General features: G+C 43.9%; 1 protein-coding gene across 1 annotated transcript in view; it reads right to left on the reverse strand.

Annotated features, from left to right (window-relative positions):
* CDK1 (cyclin dependent kinase 1) overlaps positions 1-24945 on the reverse strand; it is a 97837-nt gene that overhangs the window by 13381 nt on the left and 59511 nt on the right. The window contains exons 5-6 of the mRNA XM_069240921.1: positions 12167-12337; positions 7983-8146 (exon numbers count right to left, since the gene is read on the reverse strand). Coding sequence (XP_069097022.1) covers positions 7983-8146; positions 12167-12337 — 335 coding nt within the window. The remainder of the gene's footprint in view (positions 1-7982; positions 8147-12166; positions 12338-24945) is intronic.

Here is a 24945-nt window from a genome sequence, read left to right on the forward strand (position 1 = left end):
ATTGTAGTTATGTAATCCACCTTTAGAATTAGTCAAAATGTCTTATCAAACTTTTGCTGATGGAAGTAAAACTTGCTGTTCACTACTTTCCAAAAGTAGCACACAAGCACACTGTCACATAATTGTAAATGTCAAAGTTAGGCCATGCACATAGAAATTGTCTTATTTTATTTTTCAATTGATGTTAAAAAGCAGTATTTAAATACTGGCGCCTACTAAACAGAAGACTAACTTTGACCAATCTCCCTTTGCTTGTAATCCGGAGGTCACTTAAATGTAGTTTATTATGAAGCGATCAAGAAAAGCACTCGTGCACAGATGTGGGGTCTTGACCCAGTCATTGGTTATTATGGTTGCGGTCAATGCATGGCCAGAAACTGTAATATACCATACTGTCAGCTTGGTTTAAAATCTAGGCAAAACTTCTCAGCGCTGTTAACCACAGAGGATGTTATGAGCTGGATAGCGCTTGACATGCTGAAAGAAAAGAATTTATGTGGAGAAACTGGCAGTCTAGGAAAACCCGTGGATATGGCGAGCGAATGCTGTGAAAGACTAACCGCACTGGGTACGCTTTGGACATGTTTCCCCACTTGGCCACTAATTAATTTATAGCAACCATCCAAAATAGAGAAGCTTAACAAGTTTGCCTCCTTAGACCTTAGTTATTTAAGGCTTCAGGACCCTCTGGAGCAATTAGTTAGGAAGGGTCTCAAAATATTGTTTCAGGTCACCTTTGAGGAGTTATGCCCTTCATGTATTAATGGTGACCTTTTGTGGGATTTGGTCAAAGACTTACAGCATCTAGTAAGTATTACCAAAATCCATGGAGATTAATATAGATTGGATTAAGAATACTTCTATACCTTAAAGGTCCTGAATGCTTCATAGGCCTTGCTGCTCTTTAATAGTGGAATCACATTCACAGAGTTAAAATCATACCCAAGTGAAAAGATAAATTCTGCCTGGGAGCACAGGCACACTATCCCAGATGTGGGAAAGTGGCCACAGAACTTATACTTAGGCTATAGAACTAGTTGAGTACTGCAAGGAGGTAGTAAAAATCCCTAAAATCTGTATACCAAGGTGGTACTCCAACCCAAGCCAAGGAGTCTGCAGTAGCTTTAGAGATCTGGCATTCCTACGCAATAATTAAGCAATGAGCTACAATGACCCTGCAGGTTTAAGATTCACAAGATAGAAATAGGCTAATAAAGCTAAAAGGGGATTGGTGTAACCGAAGTTTGCTAGGGCGTGGATTGTTATGTTAAACTTAATGACTGAAGCAGATGGAACATCATTCGTCAAGACCACTTAGCCTTGAACAGAGACTGGGAATTGGCCATAACCTTAGACCTGAAACAAATGGATAACAGGTCACAGCAGCAATTGCCACATACCCGGAAATTTTTGACTTTTAGGAAAGAATCACGAGACCCCTTGTTAAAAAGTGTTTAGCTGTTAAGTGGCATTACCTTTTGTAGGCTTAAGGCTGAAACCACTTTATTTTACAACAGAAAAGGTAAAATGTTGAGAAATAGCTCAGACTACGTGGTTAAGATTATACCCAAAAATGTACCATTGATAATGCTATGGAAAAAACCTGCTTTCGAGACACCATGCAGTTCCCTTTTGAACACCAACATTCTTCATTCCTTTTATAAAGGTAACTTTCAGATCGACAGTGTACAGTATGTAGCTTGCTTCAGGAATATAATATTTGGGAGCGGTTGACTATGCTTGGTTGAGTGGTCATTGTACAGCATTGGGTATATCTTCATTAACCTTCACATGGGGATTATAGAGCTTTGGTAATGTACATGGGAGTGTTCACTCGTGCTAATCCCGCAGTAAGTGTTGCCAATGAAGGTTTCATTATAATAATAATAAACGTTACTCATAAGTGTTGACAAGTTTGATAAAGAGGTGAAATGAATGGATTATACTAACAACGTTAGTTTATCTTGTTCAATAGATACACCGTACACTTGAAACTATATGTACGGTTTTGTCTGCTAACAAGAACCTAAACAAAAGTTGATTTTGTTTGTAGTTGTGGGGACTCTTGATTAAAGAATGCCATTTTGCCATGAGTAGGGCCTCGATCTGACAGCTTATGATGAAATGTCGGCATTGGTTCCGCTAGCAATAAATTATACAACTGTACCTTCACTACTGGAAATAATTAATTAGGATACAATTGTTAGGGAGCAGGCCCACACACAACTCTGAATACAGGGAACATAATAAAATAAATAACCAATCTGCTTTGTCTGCCGTCGTCTTGTATTTTGTAATTAATATACAAATTTAAGTATATATGAATAAAACATTCTATTTTTATTAGGTATTCGCTACATGCTTTCATTTGTTTACCAAATATTAAATTAATTTGCTTGATCAATATTAAAAAAAAAAAAAAAAAAAAAAAAAAAAAACTCGCCTTCCTGTAGGATTCTCAGAGAGAAACCCAGGGTCGGAGTGGCCTGTAGGGCAACGCCCGAAGGGCTGGTCTATTAGGTCAGTTTGTGGGCCAGCCTTCTGATGGTCTTTGGGCCTATTTTACGGTCTACTGGGCCGGTTTTTACTGTTTATTTCCCCAGATAGGACCAGAAACCTTGCAAGCTAGCACAAACCTTGCCTGCGCAACTGCATGCAGACTCCCAGAACTCGCAAAAACAACTTGTCTTTACGAGTTGGAAAATGCCCTGAGATGATAATGTGGGCCACTATCTAGCTATCCGATTTGCTCATGGGGGCCACTTATTAGGTGACTGGCCCATTTTTTGCCCTAATCCGAACCTGCCCAACCCTACAATACACACTAGGTAATAAGAGCTACTTAAATGTTCAGTAAACTCATACAAAACCATTAATGCTAGAGAAAACGGTGACCACGCCAGTAAATACTGTGAGGGGCTACCCCATGCAAAATTACTAGCAGAAATCACCTAACTGCATCAGGCAGGGAGTCCAGCAACAAGGTAAAATGAACTATCAATATGGAATGCATCCACATAGATACGACATGACAGTCATAGCTGGACTACTAAGATTTAAAGTAGCTCAGAGTGGGGGGAAAAGTGTGGGGCCCAGGGCTAGTGGGACTATCTGTGGTATAATGCGATGGTGGGATGGCCATAGTTGCTTGGCGACAGAATTGATTGGGGATATCTGGGAGACTAGGAGAAAGCCTTGTACTTGCCTTCAAACCTCCCCTCCTCCTGCCTCAATAGGTAGAGAAGGGTGGCGACCCAACGTTTTGGCCTTCGAGGCTCCAGGTAGAAAGACAGGTTTCTTGCAGCCAGACAAACCCAGAGGTCTTCACTCACCAGTTTCCAACAACCCTGCTGAGGAAGTAGGCTCCTTAGGTGACAAAGTTTGACAGATTCAGGGAATCCAAGTGTAAGTTACATGCACAAATTAAAAAGTATGCACTGAGACAGGAAGGGCCCAGTCGGCCCAGAGGTTGCAGCCTCCATTGTTGCTCTGTTCTTTCTCGCCATTTGTTCATGGCATGCGTAGGTCACGCATGTCTTTACTCCTGCCTGAGCGCAGGGACCAAGTACACAGTAAATGAGCAAATCACCGTTTTGCGGACTACTTTCTGTTCGGAAAGCAATTCGCAGGATCAGTCCCGTTTTAACTCCAACTGTTTTTTTTCCAGAGTTTGTTAGTTTCAAAAAAAAAATTTGGATTTATGTGGGTGTCCATCGTTGTACACTAACATCTCACACAACAGCCTTCAAAGACATTTTCACAAAGTTGTCTTACTTTGAAAGTCTAGTTTATACTCTGGTCTCCAGTCAGGGAATCTCCTCCGCTCTGTAGCATGTGAGTGATACCAGGCATCCCTCGCTTTGCATGCTGTTCAGGTAGCAGCGCTGCAGCCATATTGAGCGTTGAGCAGGAGATAACTGCAGGCTTGCTCTAAGCCCACACACTCTCAGGAATTAGCTGCTTGCTGGAGGTACGCGGCCGCTGCTTCAGGAACCTGAGGAGGCGACCGCAGCAGGGAGCAGGAGCAACAGCAATGGCCAGACATCCCTGAATGGATGCAGACTGTTGGGTTGGAGGCGCCCTCGTCCAAGATGGAGGTCTACTGCAGCAGTAGCGAGGTGGGTGCTTGGGTCAGGGGCTCATGTGGGTAGGGCTGCTTTGGAAGGCACAGGTACACAACCACCCCCCTGTAGCTTTCTGGCACATTGGAGGGGTTGCCACCTGTCCCCTGCAACAATGCTGTCCGTTTAGGAGCTGTGAACCAAGCTATAGTACTGCTCCCCTTTCTGGGAGGTAATTGCTAATGTGTGGTCTTACGTTGCTGATCATCATGTGACAGAGGTGCAGGCAGCTGGCACCTGCTGCATGCATGAGGGGGTGGTTGATGATAACGGCTGCAACCCTGTTATATACGGAGGAGGAAGCGAGCACAGAGCAGCCCAGATGTTCACATTTGAGAAAGAGTGCTTGCCTGCGAGATGAGGAATGAGCACCTTTTGGCTGGTGTGAGATATGGCTGGAGGAATAGGCTACTGTGCCGTTAAGATACTGGGACTCGTCCCACTTGACTGTTCAAGTTCTGACCTGGAAGTAACTCTGGTCTGAAAAACTAGGAATGTCTCTGAGAAAGTAGCCTCTTTCTAGCATGCTTACCCCACAATGCTTGGCCTGATTGAGGGTGTTGGTCAGTGTTTTTACCGTCTCACTGGGATCCTGCTAGCCAGGACTCCAGTGCTCAGTTTGTGGCCTATGTGTGTTGTCAGTATGCTGGACTGTCTCACTGAAGTTCTTCTAACCAGAACTCCAGTGCTTATGGTCTCTACACTTACCAAATTTGTCACTAAAGTTTAGTGACTCCATATTCCAATTGGCACACTGGACCCCACCTTATAAATCCCTAATATGTGGTACCTAGGTACCCAGGGGATTGGGGTTCCAGGTGATCCTTATGGGCTGCAGCATTTCTCTTGCCCCCCCCCCATAACCTTTCATCAGGACTGCCACTGCAGCCTGCGTGAAATAGTGCACACACTATTGCAAAGCCATTTTACACTGCACTAGAACTTAAGTCACCTATATGTCTAACCTTCATTTACTGAAAGCTAGGTGCAAAGTTATTGTGTGTGAGTGCACCCTTGCACTAGCAAAGGTGCCCCACGTTGTCCAGTGCTCATTCCCCAGAATTAGTGAGTGCAGGGACACCATAAGCGTGTACTACATATATATCAATTCATATATGTAGCTTCACAATGGTAACTCCGACTACGGCCATGTGATGTGTCAATGATTGTGAAATTGAATCCTAAATCCAAATCTGGTATTGGGGGACCAATCCCCATGCACCCTGGGGGCTCCACAATGGACCCCCAGTACTGCCAAACCAGCTCTGAAGTTTCCACTGCAGCCCCAGCTGCTGCCACCTCAGACAGGTTTCTGCCCTCCTGTGGATTGAGCAGCTCAATCCCAGGAAGGAAGAACAATGCATTTCCTTTAGGAGAGTGGTTTTTACACCCTCTCCCACTGGAAATAGGTTTTGTAGGCATGGCCTCCCAGAGCCTCTGGAAATGCTTTGAAGGGCACAAACTGTGTCCGCCTTACATAATCCAGTCTACGCTGGTTCAGGGCCAACCCTCCGGCACAAAACTGGACAAAGGAAAGGGGAGTGACCACTCCCTTGTCCATCAACACCCCATGGGTGGTGCCCAGAGCGCCTCCAGAGTGTCCCTGGCGTTAGCCATCTTGGATTCCAAGGTGTGGGGACCCTCTGGAGACCCGAGTGGTCAGTGCCAGCAGGTGACGACAGAGACCCCTCCTGATAGGTGCATACCTGGGTAGATAGCCAATCCCCTTATCAGGGCTATTTAGGGTCTCTCCTCTGGGTGTTTCCTCAGATTATGTTTGCAAGATTCCTCCAGGACTCCTCAGTGTCTGTCTGATCAACCGCAGACTGCTCCAGGAACCACTGTACCTGCAACAAAGTATCCAGGACGACTCCTGTGACCTGCAACTTCAGCTCCAGCCAGCATTTGCAACAATTTCTAAGGTGTGCACCCTCTGAGGACTGCCCGTCTTCACCCTGCACCAGAAGAACCAAAGGAATCTCCCGTGGAGTGACTGAGTCACTTCCCTGCATCTGCAGGCATCCTTCTGCAATGACAACTGGTACTTTGGGACTCCTCTTCTGATGAGCGTGCTCCCTGGAACACAGGCGGTGGGCCAAAGTGCCCTCGACTGTCCAAAAGTCCAGCTGTCCAGATTTGGTGGAGGTAAGAGCTTGCCTCCATGTGCTGAGACAGTACCCCTGTGCACTGCGTCTTCTGCAGCTCCTTGGGCTTGTGTGCACTTCTTCCCAGAATCCTTTGTGCACAGCGTAGCCCAGGTCCCAAGCACTCCATCCTGCGATGCAAAGCTCCTTGAGTTGTTCTCCGGCGGCGTGGGACCTTCCAGTGTAGTGCTGCGAAGACCGCACTTTGCATCTTCTTTGTCCCGGTGTTCTGGGACTCCCGTGGGTGCTGCCTGGTGCCCTGAAGTGCTGAGAGCCCCCACTTCGGTCTCCCCAGACATTTGCATTCCACTATTTTAGTATATGGTTTTAGTTGCCCCTAGGGACATTGCACTCTATTGTAGTTTCTACTGTTTGCACTATTCTATGACTGCTTGCTTACCTGAATTTTGTTACTAGTGTATATAATGTGTATAATATTTACCCCAGAAGGAGTATTGTCTCCAATATATTTTTGGCCTTGGGTCAGTAAAATAAAGGTACCTTTATTTTTGGTAACATGGAGTATTGGCTCAGTGGTAACACGGCGTGTTGTCTTACTGTGTAACTATAGTGTAGGAGCTTTGCATGTCTCCTAGTTCACCCTAAGCTGCTCTGCTACAGCTACCTCTAGACAGCCTAAGCTGCTAGAACACTGCCTACATTATACTAATAAGGGATAACTGGACCTGGTATAAGGTGTAAGTACCTTAGGTACCCACTACAAACCATGAAGGCCTCCTACAGTCTCAAGCTCATCCATGATGAGTGACCACTTCACATGAATTACAAATCAAATTTTAACAGACTTTCGAGAATTTAAGAGGTTACAAGAGCCCGGATCTGTGTACGATCATTGTTCCTCTTCCCTTCCAGCCACCCTGTAGTCCCTCCCCATTCACCACTTTTACTCGACTGCCAAAGACAAAAGCCATTTGGCTTTGCCAATGCTTGTTAATGTTGGGATATATATTATTCCAACAAAGCAAAAACATCTTATCTGGTAAGCTAAGCGTCACACGAGAGCTACTTACAGGTAAGATGGACAGCTGCCAGAAGCTCACAAGCTACTCATTTGAAAAGCCTGTACTTTGCAGACAGGTTGAAACATGCAATCAAGTGTCTCCAGCTAGGTCTCCATGTGTAGAGGGAAAACTGCACAGCTCAAGAAGTTGGACAACCCCCAATGGTTAGTAGGAGCACTCTAGGGTGCTGATCCAGTTGTGTTTCCAACAACTACCACTCCGCTAGCTAGATTCCACTGCTTATGTTGCGGATTTAATGTTCCCTAGGAGTTCAAATCAGAAAGTAGAGTTAAGTAATGTTGGCCCACCAAGTGAAATGGGGGTGGGGCAGAGTCCACTACACCACCAAGTCCAAGTTTCTGCCTCTTACAGTGAGGCTTTGGGCAAATTGGGGGCAAGTAGACACTGGGCAGTCACCAGCTGTGGTGCTCTAGAAGCGATGCCATTTGAGCCCACTCCACTCTGCCTCGCCAACAACTTTATCTTAATATGTATCACTTATAAAGGGCATACAAACATCCTCGCAGAGTTAACAACTGAAACCTTTAAAAAAAAGATTAAGTGCCTCATGGCCACCAGTTAAAACATACCTATAAGAAAAACTCAGGCAAATGACTGGAAACCTGTTCATAAGCCGTTCAGTACAAAAATTAGATATACATTTTCTGATTCTCATTTCCCAGAGTAGATACTACCTGAATATTCTGAATAGTTGATCAATTTCACTATCTCCATGGAAAAGTGGCTTCTTAGTTGCCATTTCAGCAAATATAGTGCCAATGCTCCAAACATCTACAGGAGTTGAGTACCGAAGAGACCCAAGCAGCACTTCTGGTGCTCTATACCACAGAGTCACAACCTAGATTAAAAAAAATATGTATATAGTAAATTCAGACTCATTTAGTGTTTTGATAATTATGTACAATAAACCATAAAACAGTTCTAAGAATTTCCATAAAAATGTATAAAATCAAACCACATCTAAAATCATATTATCATTTCAATACAATTACATAGCCAAAAGTACTGTGATTTATTAGCTTAGATATTTTACAATGCCTAACTGGACCGTGGGCAGTTCACTTGGCTAACACTGGAACACCTACAACCAGACTTAAGTTACCAGTGATAAGCTACAAGGAGCAAAAGCTTTGCATGTCCGTTATGCCACGTGTTATGATCTATGTAATTCAGTTTCTCAGTGAGACTAAATGAGATTAAGATTGAAAGGGGAAGGGAAGCAATAAGAAAGTACACTATAGGTCTTTAAATATCCTAAAATATTAACTGGCCTGCCACAAAGCTCAACGGAGTGATATAATGTGCACATTTGGGACATTAGTAAGGAAAATAAGACGTTGATTCTCTAACAATTTTTTGCGTGTGAGATACTTACAAGGTTGGCCTTGAAAAAGATGTGTTTTTTTAATAAAAGATATTTGTGAGGAGGGGGGGGAGAGAAATCAAAGACTAGAACCCCAAAAATAGAAGTAGGTATCAGAATTTCAAGCTTGAGTGAAGAGTACTTTAAGATAGGTTACTTTACCTCAGTTTTTTTTACCCCCCCAAAAAAAAAAAAAAAAAAAAAAAAAAAAAAAAAATCGAGATGAAGCTAGATCTTTAATAAAGGGAGGACGGTTAATTAGTCTAAGGATCACTCTCTAAAGAACATGTTTCAGCTAACTAAAATTCCCGGTGTCCACTGTGCAGAGATCAATATTGGGTGAAAAAAGCAAATGTAGCAGTCACCTGATTGTAGAGGTTTACAAAATCATAGAAAATCAAATGGTGGTCAAAACTTTGAAATTCCTGATTGAGGTTACAATCCATGCAGTCTGAGGAAATCCAGGCATGGTTCGATAATAAAACATTCCAAAATAACCTCGACCTGGTTGCATAAAGATGTAACTTTCAGGGGCAACCCGATCTAGAACATGATCGCCAAGAAGCACCTGCTTGAAACACCTTGAAGGTGACACCTCGACTGTTGCATATTATAGGAAATTGCTCAGTGATATATATTATATATATATATATATATATATATATATATATATATATATACACACACACACACACACACACATACATATATACACACACATATATATACGCACACATACATATATATACATACATATACACACACACACACACATACTACTGTCATAATAATGTGGGAGTAAATTGTCGCACTGATCATTATATCATTTAGGTGGTGGCAAACTCTGGTCAGAATCAGAGGATAAGATGGAGCCTCTGAGGATTTTTTTTTGTCAGCAGGATTTTGTTCAAGTCAGAAAGTAAGGGAACCAGGTTCTCTGGAATGGAGTCCTAGTGCTACCTGGGGGTTGGGGCATTATTCAGGACTCAAAAGCAAAGCTGTATGTCCCCCAAACACTGAAAGAAAGAAGATTCAATGTAGTGAGTTGTGACAGGCCTTCTTCACAATCTAAGTCCAATTCTTAACTCGGTCCAAAGAAAGTTGGGAGGGTGTCAAGGGGCCAATGATCGAGAAGCCTATTCCACAACTGGCCCAGCTGTGCCTGAAATTTTCCAGGTAAGAGGAGATTAAGGAGGCGAAGCTGTGTGTTAGCATTCTTCCAGCTCCCTTGAGTCCAAACAATATGCAGAATTGGTGGGCTCAGCTTTCGGCACGGTCGGTACCCATGAACTTAAAAAACAAACTATCCGAGCCGCTGAATACTACAGATCTGTGTGCGACGTACAACACATGGTTAAATTACAAAAAAGATTATGACGGTTATTTCTAAATCTTTGCTAGCAGTAAGCTCGAAATTAAAACTAAAAAATAATCTAAAAAAAAAAAATACATCAAATTTTCTGAAAAGTCTGAAGAGGACTTTGAAATGTTAATAGCCTGCGGTTAGTCACTGGAGTCATATGTGCCTTTCTCAGATAGGCTGAACTGCCCATATAAAGATATAAATTCTAGTACTGATTTTGCTTAACATTGCTTTACATTGTCCCAATAATTTACACAAATTGACTGGCGTGGCTCAGCCAGCAGAGACTTAAAATGGCCATTTTAGAGGTGCCATGGGAATCCCAGATTTCAGTTTTTATTTGGCTGCATTCTTCCTTCATTTTTTCCTTGTTGTTCATCTAGAAATAACTTGTTTTTAATAATGCATCTATACATCAAATTAAGTCGCTTTCAATACTAAATCTTCCCAGTTTTAGTCTAATTCCTCATTCTCCTAAACCTGTTCATTTTAAAGGTTTAATACATTTTGATAAGCGCTGCTTAGATTGGAGTTAAATAAATCTGTATATCTATAGACAAGCGCGATGCAGACACCTCAAGACTGCATGCATTTAATTGACACAATGACTTGTATCTGCCCTACGAGGTCTTGTTCACTTTAAAGGCAAACAGCATCGACTGTGTGCATTTTCGTACTGACTTGTAGATCTTTACAACAGACATAGAAGAAACATAGGTGAAAATTTGTTCTGCAAATTGAGGCATGTCTGTGCAAAAAAAAAAACGAATTACAGACTGTCAAATTCATCACGTGCGATAAAATAAATTATTGGCACACTATAAATCACTTCACCAAATCATGAAGTTGAACAAATTATACATCACAATTTTTATCCACTCCATATAAATATCACAACACAGCCTGCCTTTGAATCAGGCTATAAAAAGCAGTCTGGGATTATCCCTTCTCGTGTAACATAATGAACCTGCCCAACTTGCAAAAACATTGAATTAATGCTCCCAAAGAAAACAACATCTTATTGCTCAAAGTTAAATGTTCATGCAAGTGTTCATCAGGAGTGCAATACATTCATTCCGCATATTGTTGTACCACCAATAAAACTACTGACCCTCCTCCATCCAATACCAAACAAAAAAGGGGGCTCAAAAAAAGGATCCCAGAGAGCTGTTAACAGAGGCACCATTCAACCGTTACAAATGCGATTTTAGTTCCTCTTCCTGATTGAACCCATTGGGAGCCTTAGACTCAAGCTTAAGTATATTTTTGACTCTTCTCCTGAGCTCTTTCTCCTCCCCTCGGACTGCTTGCCACTGCATCTATTACACAGTATTTTAGTCCAGACACTTTACCGTCATGCACTACAGCAAAATGCTTAGCTACAAGATAAGCCTGATCGATGTTCTATGGCTCTCACATGTTGTAATATGCATCTGAACTGGGTTTATTGTGCTCCCTGCATCCCGCCTTAGGTTTTCACATCAACATTGATCTTTCCCAGTTTTCTTTCCTTCTATTACACAAATACTGAAATAGAGCACATTCATAATTCAAGCTCTACTAAAAGCTAGGTCTAGCAATTGGCAAGGTTTGCTGCAGAGCATCACTAGTCAAGAAGCCCTTTATTTTTTCAGAAACAGAAAGATAAGTGTGGGTATGAAATATTTCAATAAGAAAGAACAACAGATACATGCGGCCATATTGCCCTGTCCTCTGACCATTTAGTTAATTACTGGCAAGAAATCTTGACTTTTTTTCACCACGGTTTGGCTTTTTTTCTTTTAATTACAGTAATGAACTGCAGGTCAAATGAAGTGTTTTTATGAAGTGTGGTGAAATAAGCTTAAAGTTTGCTGAAAGGCGTTGCCATTACGAAATATCTTTAAGTTTTAAGATTGGATAATGTATGATTGTTATGGACAGCTAAGTTAATCAGTTGGGCTTAGGTTCGGTACTGAAATAATTAAATACATAGTTTTTAATAACTCCCCCCATTAAAAAAAAAAATACGTTGAATGAAATGGTCTTATGCCGAAACAATTAAAAAAATTAAATAAGATCACATTTAACTGTAATAAGCATGGTTAAACTGCATGAAAATAAAAAAATGAAAATGGAAAAAAGCCACTCACCTCATGGGTGTAAACTCGTACCGGTATGCCAAAGGCCCGTGCCAAACCGAAATCTGCTAATTTAATTACTCCTTTGTTGTCTATTAACAAGTTCTGTGGTTTTAAGTCTCTGTGTAGGACTCTGCGTGTATGACAAAACACAATACCTTGAAAGATTTGGTATAAGTAACTCTGGGGATGGAAAGGAGAAGAAAAAAAACTAAATTTTTAACCGAACATTGCACTTTAACTAATAAATCATCAGTATTATCTTAAACTACTCATAAAATCTACACTTGCTCAGTTTTTAAAAGACCAAACAAAGATTGAACTCCTAAACCTGTCAAATGAGTTAGTACCAATGGCAAGATCTGTTTATGAATGGTTATAGTTCGGATTAGGACTGCCAATTCAAAAATGCAGTGCCACTAAACATTGTTTCACCAGTGTAAACCGAATTGGGCAAGAGGTGCTGTAAAATAGTGTCTGTGAAAAGGGTCTGAAAGTGAACACAAGCGACTTAGAGAAACCATGGCTACTTTGGAGCGGGAGGAGAGTGGGTGCTAGTTAAGTGTTTAAGCTCCCAGATGTCATACCAGACCCAATTTCTTACTCATCTGTTCCAGTCTTCAGAGTATCACAGTACCACAAACTGTAAGGCTCACCTAAAACCTACCCCATTTGAAACGGTTTCAGTTTTCTGTCATTGCTCACCAGATCCTGCCACCACAACTGCCTCTCCTTGCTAAGCTCAGCCCTGTGATGGAGTCTTAGTAAGGAATACTGAATCTTTCAAGTGCCTTTGTTTCTCATTGTGCCATTTTAGTGCAAGGCATCTACAGGTCACCTAAGTAGGAAGGAAAGTGCTGTTCAGTGAATACCACCAGAGGAGCTGCTCCAGATGTGTCGAGTTCAGGAGAGAATACTGAGGTCTGGCAGCAGCATGAGGGTGGCTATTAGGAGGAACACAAAGGACGGAAGGGAGTGCTGAAACTTGTCAAGCATTCACCCACCTAGTCACAGATCTGGATTTAATCCATCTTTCTTTTGCTCACCAGGTCACCCCAGGGTGGACCCAGCCATACATCAGTCTTGGCCCTGTTCCCCATGGGAACAGTCCAGCCCTATAAGGAGGAGCCCGTGAGCCAGGAGAAAAAGCTGGAGTATATTAACAATACATTAAATAGTACACACTTTCAAAATGAATACTTTAAATATATTTTTTTCCCCACATTTCAATGCCTTCTTAAAGCCAGAAATCCCTGGTGGCAATACTGTGGGGTAAATGACAATGTGAGGGCTGCTTATGAAATTACATCTGTGATAATTAGCTGCAAAGAAGAACAAGAAATAGCTTCTGACAAAAGGGATCCCAAATGTAGGCAAAAGATTATACAAAGCAAGGTCAGAGGACCCCCCCCCCCCCTCTCCACATCTGGGTCTGCTCTGGGTACATCTGGTATAGCAATTTCCACACACTATGAAAACTCGGGGAGGTCATGCAAGAATCCAACAAAAATCTGATTTTTCACCTTCCCCCCTCTAGCCTACTAGAGCGAGGACTCCACGAACAATGGAAATTGGGGGGGAGGGGTAGTGCCAGGTGTTCTTGTTCTCTCCAACAGCTGCCAGAAGACTGAGTGGATTTTTCCTTCATTACAAGTGGGGTTGAGAGAGGGAAGAGCCCCCTACCCCATAGATACTTAAGTGTTCGGGTTGATAGCTTGTTATAATGGGGAAAATGTTACCACTTGGGCAACGGATGATTCAGAAGGGGATGTATAGGATATTTGATTGTTATATGCACTCTGTAGTGACAGGCCTTGTATGATTCAGCAGGACAATGCCTCAAGTGCAGCCCCAGGATAAAGGATCAGGTCAGTTTAACATAACCTGGATTGTACAATGGTTCCTTGACTAGAGTAAGCGGGTAACCATTCTCACAGGTCACTCCCTTGAGGTACCTCGTGTACAGAACTCATTAGGCATATTTCTCTGCTTAGTGGCCAGACTAAGCTGGTGGCCACAGTGGTCAGGATATTAGTACGCTAGGACTAATATAGGTTCATGGCAGACAGAAGAACAAGACACTAGTTATATAGACTCCAGCTAGCCTTGACCAACATTCTTAAACTGCAGGGCCAGAGCCAGGATACTCCTTTTAGATTTTGAAAAAGCTTTCGATACTATTCACTGGCCCGTTCTTTGGCAGATACTTCCTTGGTGATCGAGCTGATAGCAGAACGCCATAGGAGGGATGCATTGGTGTATGGCTTTCTTTGGAAGAATGAGTCAGAAAATCGAGTATCACTATACACTGCAGATATATTCACTTAACTTCTACACCCTCAGAGAACGCTATTGCCTGACAGATGTTGCATGTATAGAGGAAAGCCTCTGGGCTGTGATTGACCTGGGGTGGGCAGGGAGACAGCCACAATATTTGCTGGATGCTGAAACGATGGTGCCTTCTAATACTTAGGCATCCACAACTCCTGTGACCAATAGATTCTGCAGGATCTTAATATTAACCCCATTCTCCAGCGCACTTATATGGACTTTGATGCAGGGGCTTCATTAACCCTTATGTCCTCCAGAACCATTCCTTTATCACCATCTAAGTTTATGAAGCGCAAACAACGATTACAGGTTCCTTTGAGCGGGTACAGTTCCAACATCTTCCTACACCAGTGGATCTTAACCTGTGGTGCAGCGACCCCGGTCAGTCTGCAAAGCCTATTCAGGGGGTTTGCAACTGCTTGGGAAGTTAAATTTAGCAGATTGTTACAGTGTGTATAAATTAAGAAGCAAAACTTGAATATGAAAAACGAAAATTTTAAATTGTATTACAAACTTGAAGGAATGTGAAGTTGGAGGCTAAAAAATAAGCTGGTCTCAGATTGATTTGTGTGGAAGCACTGCAAGTGAATCAGAGTACAGTATGAACGATGAATCGCCTCAATTGAACTTAAACAAGCTTAGCCTTCCCATTAGAAAAAAAAAAAAATATATATATATATATTAAGCAAAAGCAAAATATTTAATTGTGTGTATTTGTTAGATAGAGTCTTGTTTTTCTGCGTATTGTTTTGCGGTTCAAGTCATCGAAAAGAGCTTAGGCCCGGATTCTCCCCCTTCCAGAAATGACTCCGTAGGGGATACCGGACTCCAATAATGAATCCGTGGGGTCCCCAGGTTTCAGTAATGATTTAGTGGGGTCCACAGAAGCCAAAAGGGTTACGAACTACCGTCACAAACTAAGGTCTTCTTAACCTTCGACTACTACTGTGCAACAGTGAATACTGATCGGGAATGAGCTCTTTACTCTACAGAAGGAACCCTCCATACTCACTCCCGCTAACGCCAATCACCAGACTCGTTTTCATACTGGTGAGCAGCAGTGCCATATTAAATCCCTTGGCAAACCCACAGTTCAGACTCCTTCGTGGGCCGGAACTTGGCTAAAACAGGTGTCACGACTATAGTTTCCACTAGATAGCTTAATTGCGATTCCCCCATTTGAGGGGCATTTAGTACCACAACTATATTCAGTCCTTTCTAACAAACTGTCGGAATAGTTAGTTGTATGTATAAGACCCAGGTTTTTTTTTTTTTTTTTTTTAATTAAGATATCTTCAACACGGCTCTGCCCTAGAGACGTATCAACCAAACATTTTAGCGGAATCAGCCTACAGCCCATTTAAAGTAAGTGTTATGGAACCCCCAGGCAGAAACAAAAATGTAAGAGCTGTATAGAACTCTTATTCAATGCCGCGGACCCTTTACAGGGTTTCGGAGCGGTCTGCGAAAGGGACGTGGGAGATTTAGATGAACAGTGGTAAGAGGCTACAATGGCTATCCAGTTACTATCCATCCCCTCGAACTGACGCCCAGTTCGGTTTAAATACTTCCATAGAGTATACTACAGGCCTAACAGACTTCTGAAAACGGAAGAGCCAAAACCTCAGAATGCATGCATTGTGGGACCCAAACGGGACCTTTTACCAAACAATTTTGCAATGCATACTGAGATACTACGTACCCACCTCTGCGGACTCCAAAGTGGCACTGCTCGGAATATGAAGGGCTTGGCAGACTCACTGAAACAGAGAACCTTGGCGTCAAAAATTGATAATGCCCGCACCTGGAAATATGCTGCCCCACCGACTCTAGGTATCTGGTCCAAAGACATGGATTATTGTGCAAGAGCAGAAAAGATGGCTTATAGGTGGAAGGGTTGAGCGCAATCATGGTATTCCATGGCAATTTGAGAATTTCAAGTTAGACCATATCCTGTAACTGATTAGTTTGGTAAAATTGCTGCTGCACCCACGAAGGGATACAGCTGTCATGCAACTCGATCTGTGTTGGGTGCCATGGTTACCAAATATTGTGTTTGTTGTCTACAACGTTCATAAACTATAAAAAGTGTAAAAAGAAAAAGCCAAGGTAAAATGACAGTTCTGTAGTGCAAATAACAGACAACTGGACTACAAAAAAGTAAGGAGACCTTTGATGAAAAGCCTTATGCACAAGTGTTGGTGCTTTGAAGTGGGTGGACAGGTAACCAGAGTAGGGCAAGCAGGCCTTTTTTGGGGGGGGGAGGGGCAAATCCGTGTCCATGTTCTGGATTAGTCGAGCACAAGGATGCATACAACTTTAACTACCATCAAAAAAGTGTAGTCTCTACTGTCCTCTTCCCAAAACTAGCCTTTTGGGATCCCAGTGCTTAGTGGCATATGGTTTGATTACGCAGGAGTACAGGCAATGCGACGCTTTCACCGTCAGATCAGGTAGAAATACACGCATCATAATTGGGACTCTTGACGCAAGTATTTCACAGTGTATGCTCAGAGACAGATTAAAGTATGAATAAGTCAAAAAGACACTGCCTAACAAAGGGTGGTCCCTTTAAGGTTAAGGCACAGACAAGAACGCACTAGCTGAAAACTAGCATGAGTAGTACCTCAATAGACCAGGAAACCGGGAGAAACTTAATCCAACCAAGCCTGGGACTTCCTGCTTGAGGCTCCCAAATCAATTCCCCATGCCTTTATGTTCACTTCAGTACGAGGCTCGGCAGAAGGCGGGGTTCTGAAATGCGCTGGTTATTGAAGACTGAACCATACCTTCGAACCACTATTTTCAGTTCTCAATAAATACAAATTGAGAGCAACTACTTTGTTGTAACTGAAGCCAAGATGAGAAGCAAAGATTAGGTTTCAAGGCACGCTGTGCTATTGACCTCCTCATCCTCCTGGCTAGCCATATGCTCAGAAACTAGGGAGAAGCCCTGCTTCTGTGCCATATTAAGTAAACCTGAACAAAATCAATGTGGAAAGCTGCCTAACCAATGAGCAGACGGTGTATTTAAGAGTGACTCGAGCTGAGCATGCTTACGGAGCCAACAGATCTACAGAGGTGCTCATCCAGGCTGGAAATCAGCAAGAACTGAAGAAATGAGTGTCAATTTTAAGACCATGACAATCTAACAATAACACTGTTTGTGTACACAACAGCATATACTCCATAACGGTTGCTGCCCGTCCATTTTTCATTCAAACACCAAGATGCTGGTTTGCCGTACAGGATCATGCCTTTAACAGTTAACAGATTAGGTTTATCTCAAATGCAATTTCCTCTAGCTATGAACACAAACCAGGTTTTGTATTGATTGTAGAGGTACACAGCTAATAGTGCCTCTGTTGCACTACATAGCGATAAATTACATCTTGAATTTAACTCACAAAAGAATGAGTGTTCATTGACGATGTGAAGTTCAAAAGTATCCACACCCAATCTTTTAGTGCATCTTCCACATGCTCTTTACGTGGCTTGTAGTCCACATTACAGAACCTCCAGTCTTGCAGGGAAACTGTGGCCCATTTCGTAGCCCAATAGAAACTTTACTGTTTACTCTTTCACATTGGACACAGTCTGACGCCTTACTACAGATGCGCTTAATTCTGTACAAATGGGACCAGCTTTGTACAATTAAGGGTCCAGAAACCTCATTTTAATTGTCCTTTATTAACCCAACTCTATGCTAGGGAACCAAACTCTCTGCCCTCTCCTGTGGGAAGCTATGTATCTGGAATAAACTCCTTTTTCATCTTCTCTCGAGCATAACATGTATGTGCCACCCTGTGATTTAATGCCTGGGGCTCTGGTTTCAAGGGCCTAACCATCAGTGGTTCCAGAGCCGTCCTGTAAGTGCTAGGCAGGTTGTGGTTTAAAGTGAGGAAATGTTGCATAAAAAGCCAGCTTTAACACTTTCAAGGTATCCAGAAAAATCGAGACAATTGGTGTGTAGTGTCTGCACTACAGTCGAAGAAATCGGGTGGGTGGTTGCTTTGTATGTAAGTTAAAGCCTCTGGCTCATCACTCCGTTACCCCCATTCCAAACTGTTGCTGGAAGGCTCATGATCGGTCTAGGGGGAAACGTAATTTCAAGAGGGTAATCCATAGTGCGACTTGCAGTACACTGGCGGCACAGACGTCAACTGCATCATTTCCAAAATAAGGGCTAAGTTTAGGCTTGTTGTTGAAAAGGGAATATCGTGCAGTATACGACTGATAGATGAGCGCCTCAGACACTCCAGGGTGACAAAATGGTTAAAGGGAATGTAAACAAGATATCGTCGAAACGTTTGTGGTAGAAAATGATTATAGACAACAGTGCCAAAAGGAAGCGGGGGCGCGGGAACAATAGCTCTTTAGCTGAGGGAAGATGGAAGCTACTGTAAACCACATAAGCCTTCGTAATATCAACGTGGCTCAGGACAAAATCACTTCAGACCATACTGACCTAGCGGTTCACAAAATGTATAGTGGCAAGTACACGTTCTGTAGCTTTCAGTGCGCTCTCCACTCCAGAGAGGCCGGGATATCCATAGTGGACTGATTTAGCTTTGATTCTTCCACTCTTGCACGCAGAGACCTTTAAGAGAAAGGACTATCTTGTTTATGGAGAATGGCTTGAGGTGGTGCACCAACTTAACTCAGGGATAAGGGTTATGACTAATCCTTCCTTTCCAAGGTATTTTTTTTTTTTTTTTTTTTTAAACAGGCCTTTCAAATTTCAGTCTTCTAGACGAAACATCCAGTTAAATCAGCAAAACTTTAAGCCCAACAAGCTGGACAACAATATCTCAGCATAAGCGGGTGTTTCAGAGATTGCAGAGTTGCAACACAAAGATGGAAGCAATGTTTTCACCTGAGCACAACACCTTCAGACTGACAGAGCAGAAAAATGAAGCTCTGAATGCAAGGTGTCAAAATAGCACTTCTATTGGGAAAACGTTGAAAGGACTTCTCTGTTTGAGAGAAACGATATACATTACATCCTTAAGAGTCGAACTCTTGAAGAATCATGTTGCACTTGTGTGCTATAGAAAATGTGAGCCAAGGACGTCTCCAATGGGATCATGGCCCAATGCCCCTCCACCGCACTGGCTAAGGCAGGTCATACAATATGGTGGATAGGCTACGTATTGTAGAAAAGCTAAAGTGATAGTGTCAAAGCAGTTTTAACATTTCCTAACTAGCGCCACCCACCATAATTTAAGCATATTAATATCAGATGCTGAAGCCATTACCCTTATCATAAAGGCCAGCCTGGTACTAACACAAAAACGCTTGACTAGAATAACATGACAGTTGTGTCTCCTGTAGCTCCCAAGCGTTGGTCATGTATTTATTTATCCGAAGCAATTACCACCAATCAGGCTAGACATCTTAAGCAGGATGTTACAAAGATTAGCAAGCACAAAGTTTAGCATTGCACATTCTGCAACCTCAAACTCCAGTCAATGAGGTGCGGAAGCCTTTAGTTCTATCCCCCCCTCACCCACACGAAATAAAAGGAATGGAGATTACCCAGTGAAACTATGAATGAGGCTTTATTTACAAAGGATCTGAAGCACAGTGTCCTACAGCAGCCTGACTTTACTTGCACGTCAAGCACTAGTGCTTCATGAAGGTCCAGCTTTTCCCATGTTGCAGCTTTGCAAATGACCGCAGAACTGGCCAGGCGATTAGCTGAGCATGAACCAACCTTTCCCCGAGGTCTTCACCTTAGGGAAAGTATGTAGGCTGCCCCGCCAACATTCTGTACCTTGCTTAAAAAACAAAGTTTGCCCTTTAATAATGTCCTAACGACACCAACAATTGATCGATTCCTTAGATTTTAATTTAAATGTCCGATGTTTTAGTGCTGCTCCAGCTGCTCTCGAAAATGGTGAGAAAAGTATATAAAAAGATCTATTGATGGAAAGACGTAGGCGAAGTTAACCTGGGTAACTCCCCAACCAGGGTCATTTCGAAATAACGTGCCGACGTCAGTACCAATTTTTTTTACGTGCCTGAGAATAGGCCATTGAGATGAAAGAACAAATTGCAAAATTTAATGACATTCCAAATAATGAATCATTCTAATAACAATCTTTTTTTTTTTTTTTTAAACAAATATATGAACAATATATATCAATATGAATATATATACAGAATATATACTAGTCCTCAAAACCAAGAGGAGCACACTCAAGAATTACTTGGCTAGACCAGACAGGCAACGGGGAGGCGGGTGGGACCATGAGGAATCCACAGGTAGCTGATGTATCCACCAGAAAAGTAGTTACTGAAGGTAAGTAACTCGTTCTTCTGATGGATACAACTACCTGTGGATTCCTCACCTATTGAATAGAGTCCCAAAGCAGTACCACACTCTGTGGAGGGTGCCTGAATGGTCAAACCAAGAAATCCTGCAGCACCGACTGTGCAAAATGGCCGTCCCTTCGGACCTCAGAGTCCAAACAGTAATGCTTCGCAAAAGTGTGAAGGGACGACCAAGTTGCGGCCTTGCAGATGTCAACCACAGGAACACCCCTAGCCAAGGCCGAAGAGGCTGATTTAGCTCTGGTGGAATGAGCTCTTATACCATCAGGGGGTTCTTTTTTTGCTAAAGAGTAACACATTTTAATGCAAAGAACAACCCACCTGGAGAGTGTTCTCTTGTGGACTGCCTTTCCTCTCCCCTGTCCCACGTACCCGATGAAGAGCTGATCCTCCAGCCTGAAATCCTTCGTTCTGTCTATATAAAAGCTGAGCGCCCTCCTTGGATCTAAGCGATGAAGTCTCTCTTCTTCCTTTGAAGGATGAGGCGGAGGAGAAAACGTGGAAAGAGTAATCGTCTGGGACATATGAAAGGGTGAAACAACCTTCGGAAGGAAAGCAGCATTGGTCCTCAACACCACCTTATCCCCATAAAAAGATGTATAAGGGGGTTTTACAGATAGAGCTTGCAACTCACTCACTCTCCTTGCAGAAGTAATTGCAACCAGAAAGACCGTCTTTAGGACCAATATTCTCATGGGGCAAGAGTGCTTAGGCTCAAAGGGGGACCCCATAAGGAAAGTTAGAACCAAGTTCAAATCCCACTGAGGCATAACGAAAGGAGTAGGAGGGAATTTATCATAAGACCCTTCAAGAACCTAAGTACTATAGGGGATTTAAACAAAGAAGGCTGGTCTGGAAGACAAATAAAGGCTGAAAGAGCAGACAAGTATCCCTTAACCGTAGCCACTGCACAACCCCTCTGTGCTAGGGACAATGCAAAAGATAAAACATCCGACAAATGAGCACGTAAGGGATCAATCTGCCTCTCTCCACACCAAACCACGAATTTAGACCACCTATTAGCGTAGATAGATTTAGTGGAGTGTCGCCTGGCCGCTAAGATAACATCCACTACATCAGCCGGGAGAGAGAAAGAACTCAGGTTGCCCCGTTCAATCTCCAGGCATGAAGGTGCAGGCTCTGGAGGTGGGGGTGTAAAACCTGCCCCTGCGACTGCGAGAGGAGGTCTGCCCTCCTGACGGAGCGGAGGGCAGTGAGAGTTGGAGAAGGTCCGTGTACCATACCCTCCTTGGCCAATCCGGAGCTATTAAGAGGACTTGGGCCCGGTCTTGGCGTATTTTCCTCAATACTTGAGGAATCAAGGGTATTGCGGGGGGGGGGGGGGAAAGCATAAAGCAACTGGTCGCACCACGTCCTCTGAAACGCATCCCACAATGCTCCTTGTACCGGATACTGGAGGCTGTAGAATAACGGGCAGTGCGAGTTCTCCCGGGTGGCTAACAGATCTATCCGAGGAAACCCCCACATCTGGAAGATTAGACGGACTTGATCTGGATGGAGACGCCACTCGTGATCAGCCGAGAAATGGCGACACTGTCCGCACGTACGTTCAAGACTCCGGCCAGATGATTTGCTACCAAGCAAATCTGATGGTCCTTTGCCCAGGACCATAGCCAAAGAGTTTCTCTGCAGAGAAGGTACGACCCTACCTCTCCCGGTTTGTTTATATACCACATCGCGGTAGTATTGTCAGTCAGGACCTGAACCGACTGACCGCGAAGGGATGGGAGGAAGGCCTTGAGAGCCAGATGTATAGCCCGTAACTCCAACAGATTGATATGAAACATCTGTTCTACTGGAGACCAAAGACCTTTGATTTCCAGGTCCCCCAGATGAGCTCCCCACCCTAGAGTGGAAGCATCTGTTATTACTGTGGCCACTGGTGGAGCTTGCGAGAACGGCCTTCCTCGGGAAAGATTGCCGTTCGCAATCCACCACTTCAAATCTGTGGCAGCATCTCTGGAGATCCTCACAAAGCCTTCGAGATCCCCTTTGTGTTGAGACCACTGCCTTCGGAGACACCACTGAAGAGCCCTTATGTGCCAGCGAGCATGCGTGACCAACAGTATGCAGGAAGCAAACAGACTGAGCAGACGTAGGACCTTGAGGACTGGAATGACCGCTCCACTTTGAAACATTGGAACCAACACCTGAATGTCCTGAATCCGCTGAGGCGGAGGAAAGGCTCGATCCAATGTTGATCCAATGTTGTATCCAGTACTGCCCCTATGAACAGGAGGTGCTGAGAGGGCTCTAGGTGAGATTTGGGCACGTTCACCGAAAAACCCAGGTCGAACAACAGGGTTGTCAACTGCAGGTGATTCAACACGAGCTCCGGAGACTTGGCTTTGATCAACCAGTCATCCAGATAAGGAAATACTGCTATCCCCTTCCTTCTGAGCTCCGCTGCAACCACCAACTTCACCTTCGTGAAGACTCGAGGTGCTGAAGTAAGACCAAACGGGAGGACCGCAAACTGATAGTGCTGCGACCCCACCATAAACCGGAGATACTTCCTGTGCGACTTGAGTATCGGGATATGAAAGTAAGCATCCTGCAAGTCGACAGACGCCATCCAATCTCCATTGTTCAGCGCCAAAAGCACCTGAGCTAGGGTCAGCATCTTGAACTTTTCCTGTTTGAGGAACCAATTCAAGATCCTTAGGTCCAGGATTGGTCTCAACCGACCATCCTTCTTGGGAATCAGGAAGTACCTCGAGTAACAACCTTGACCCCTTTCCTGCACTGGGACCAACTCCACCGCGTCCTTTGAAAGGAAGACTTGAACCTCCTGTTCTAACAGGAGGTGTTCTTCTGAACAATAAGATGGGCGGGGCGGGCGGGATGGGGGGGCGGAAACTCCCGAAAGGGAAGGGTATAGCCGTTTCTCACAATGCTGGTAATCCAGGAGTCTGATGTTATGACCTCCCACTTGGACAAAAAATTCAGTAACCTCCCCCCTACAGGAGTGGAGTGAGTGGGAATTGGTGGAAGCCTAAGGCTGCTTCCCCTGCTGCACCCCTCCAGAGGAAGAGGCAGAGTGCTGCTGAGTGGCTCCCCTGGTGCGGACCCTACCCCTCCCTCTGAAAGATCTATAGGAGAGAGCAGAGGTGGGTTGCTGGAATTTCCCTCGAAAGGAAGGAGGAGGAACCACGACCAAAGCCTCGAAACCTCCTAAAAAATCTGGAGGACGGAGAAGAAGTGGCTTGCAAGCCCAGCGACTTGGCCGTGGCCCTGCTCTCTTTGAACCTTTCTAAGGCCGAATCCGCCTTGGCACCAAAGAGCTTGTCACCACCAAAAGGAAGGTCCAGTAGGGTCGACTGCACATCAGAGGAAAATCCTGAGTTACGAAGCCAGGCCTGCGTCCTCGTAACTACAGCATTGCCCATTGCCCTAGCAACTGAGTCAGTTGTATCCAACCCAGATTGGATAACCCGAGTTGCAGCTGCCCGAGCGTCAGATACCAGGCTTAACAATTCCTGAGGAACCTCTGTGTGCGTTGATTTAATCTCGTCCATCAGGGCATAAATGGATCTTCCTAAAATGCATGTAGCATTGGTGGACTTCAATGCCATGCTACATGACGAGAACACCTTTTTGGATGACGTCCATCTTCTTGGAGTCTCTATCCGAGGGTACAGATGGAAGAGACCCCGGAGCAGACCTTGCCGAGCAGGAAGCCTGGACCACCAAGCTTTCAGGTGTTGGATGCCTGGTAAGAAAACCTGGGTCAGCCAGTGCAACCCGATACCTCCTAGCCACAGATCTATTGACAGCTGAAGAAGACACCGGCTTTTTCCAGACTTCCATTATGGGGTCCAGCAACGCTTCATTGAATGGCAAAAGCGGCTCTGCTGATGTAGAGGCAGGGTGCAACACTTCTGTCAATAAATTCTGCTTGGCTTCAGTCACTGGCAAAGGGAGGTCCAGGAAGCCAGCTGCCTTCCTGATAACAGAATGAAAAGTGGCCGCCTCCTCTGTGTACTCCCCAGGTGATGACAAGTCCCATTCGGGGGAGGTATCCAGGCCACTAGCAGTGTCAAGTCCATGGAGACCTTCACGAGAATCCTCGATCTCCCCTTCCTCCAAGGCTTGCCTCTGGT

This window comes from Pleurodeles waltl, chromosome 6 (assembly GCF_031143425.1).
Source record: "Pleurodeles waltl isolate 20211129_DDA chromosome 6, aPleWal1.hap1.20221129, whole genome shotgun sequence".
Classification (NCBI taxonomy): Eukaryota; Metazoa; Chordata; class Amphibia; order Caudata; family Salamandridae; genus Pleurodeles; species Pleurodeles waltl.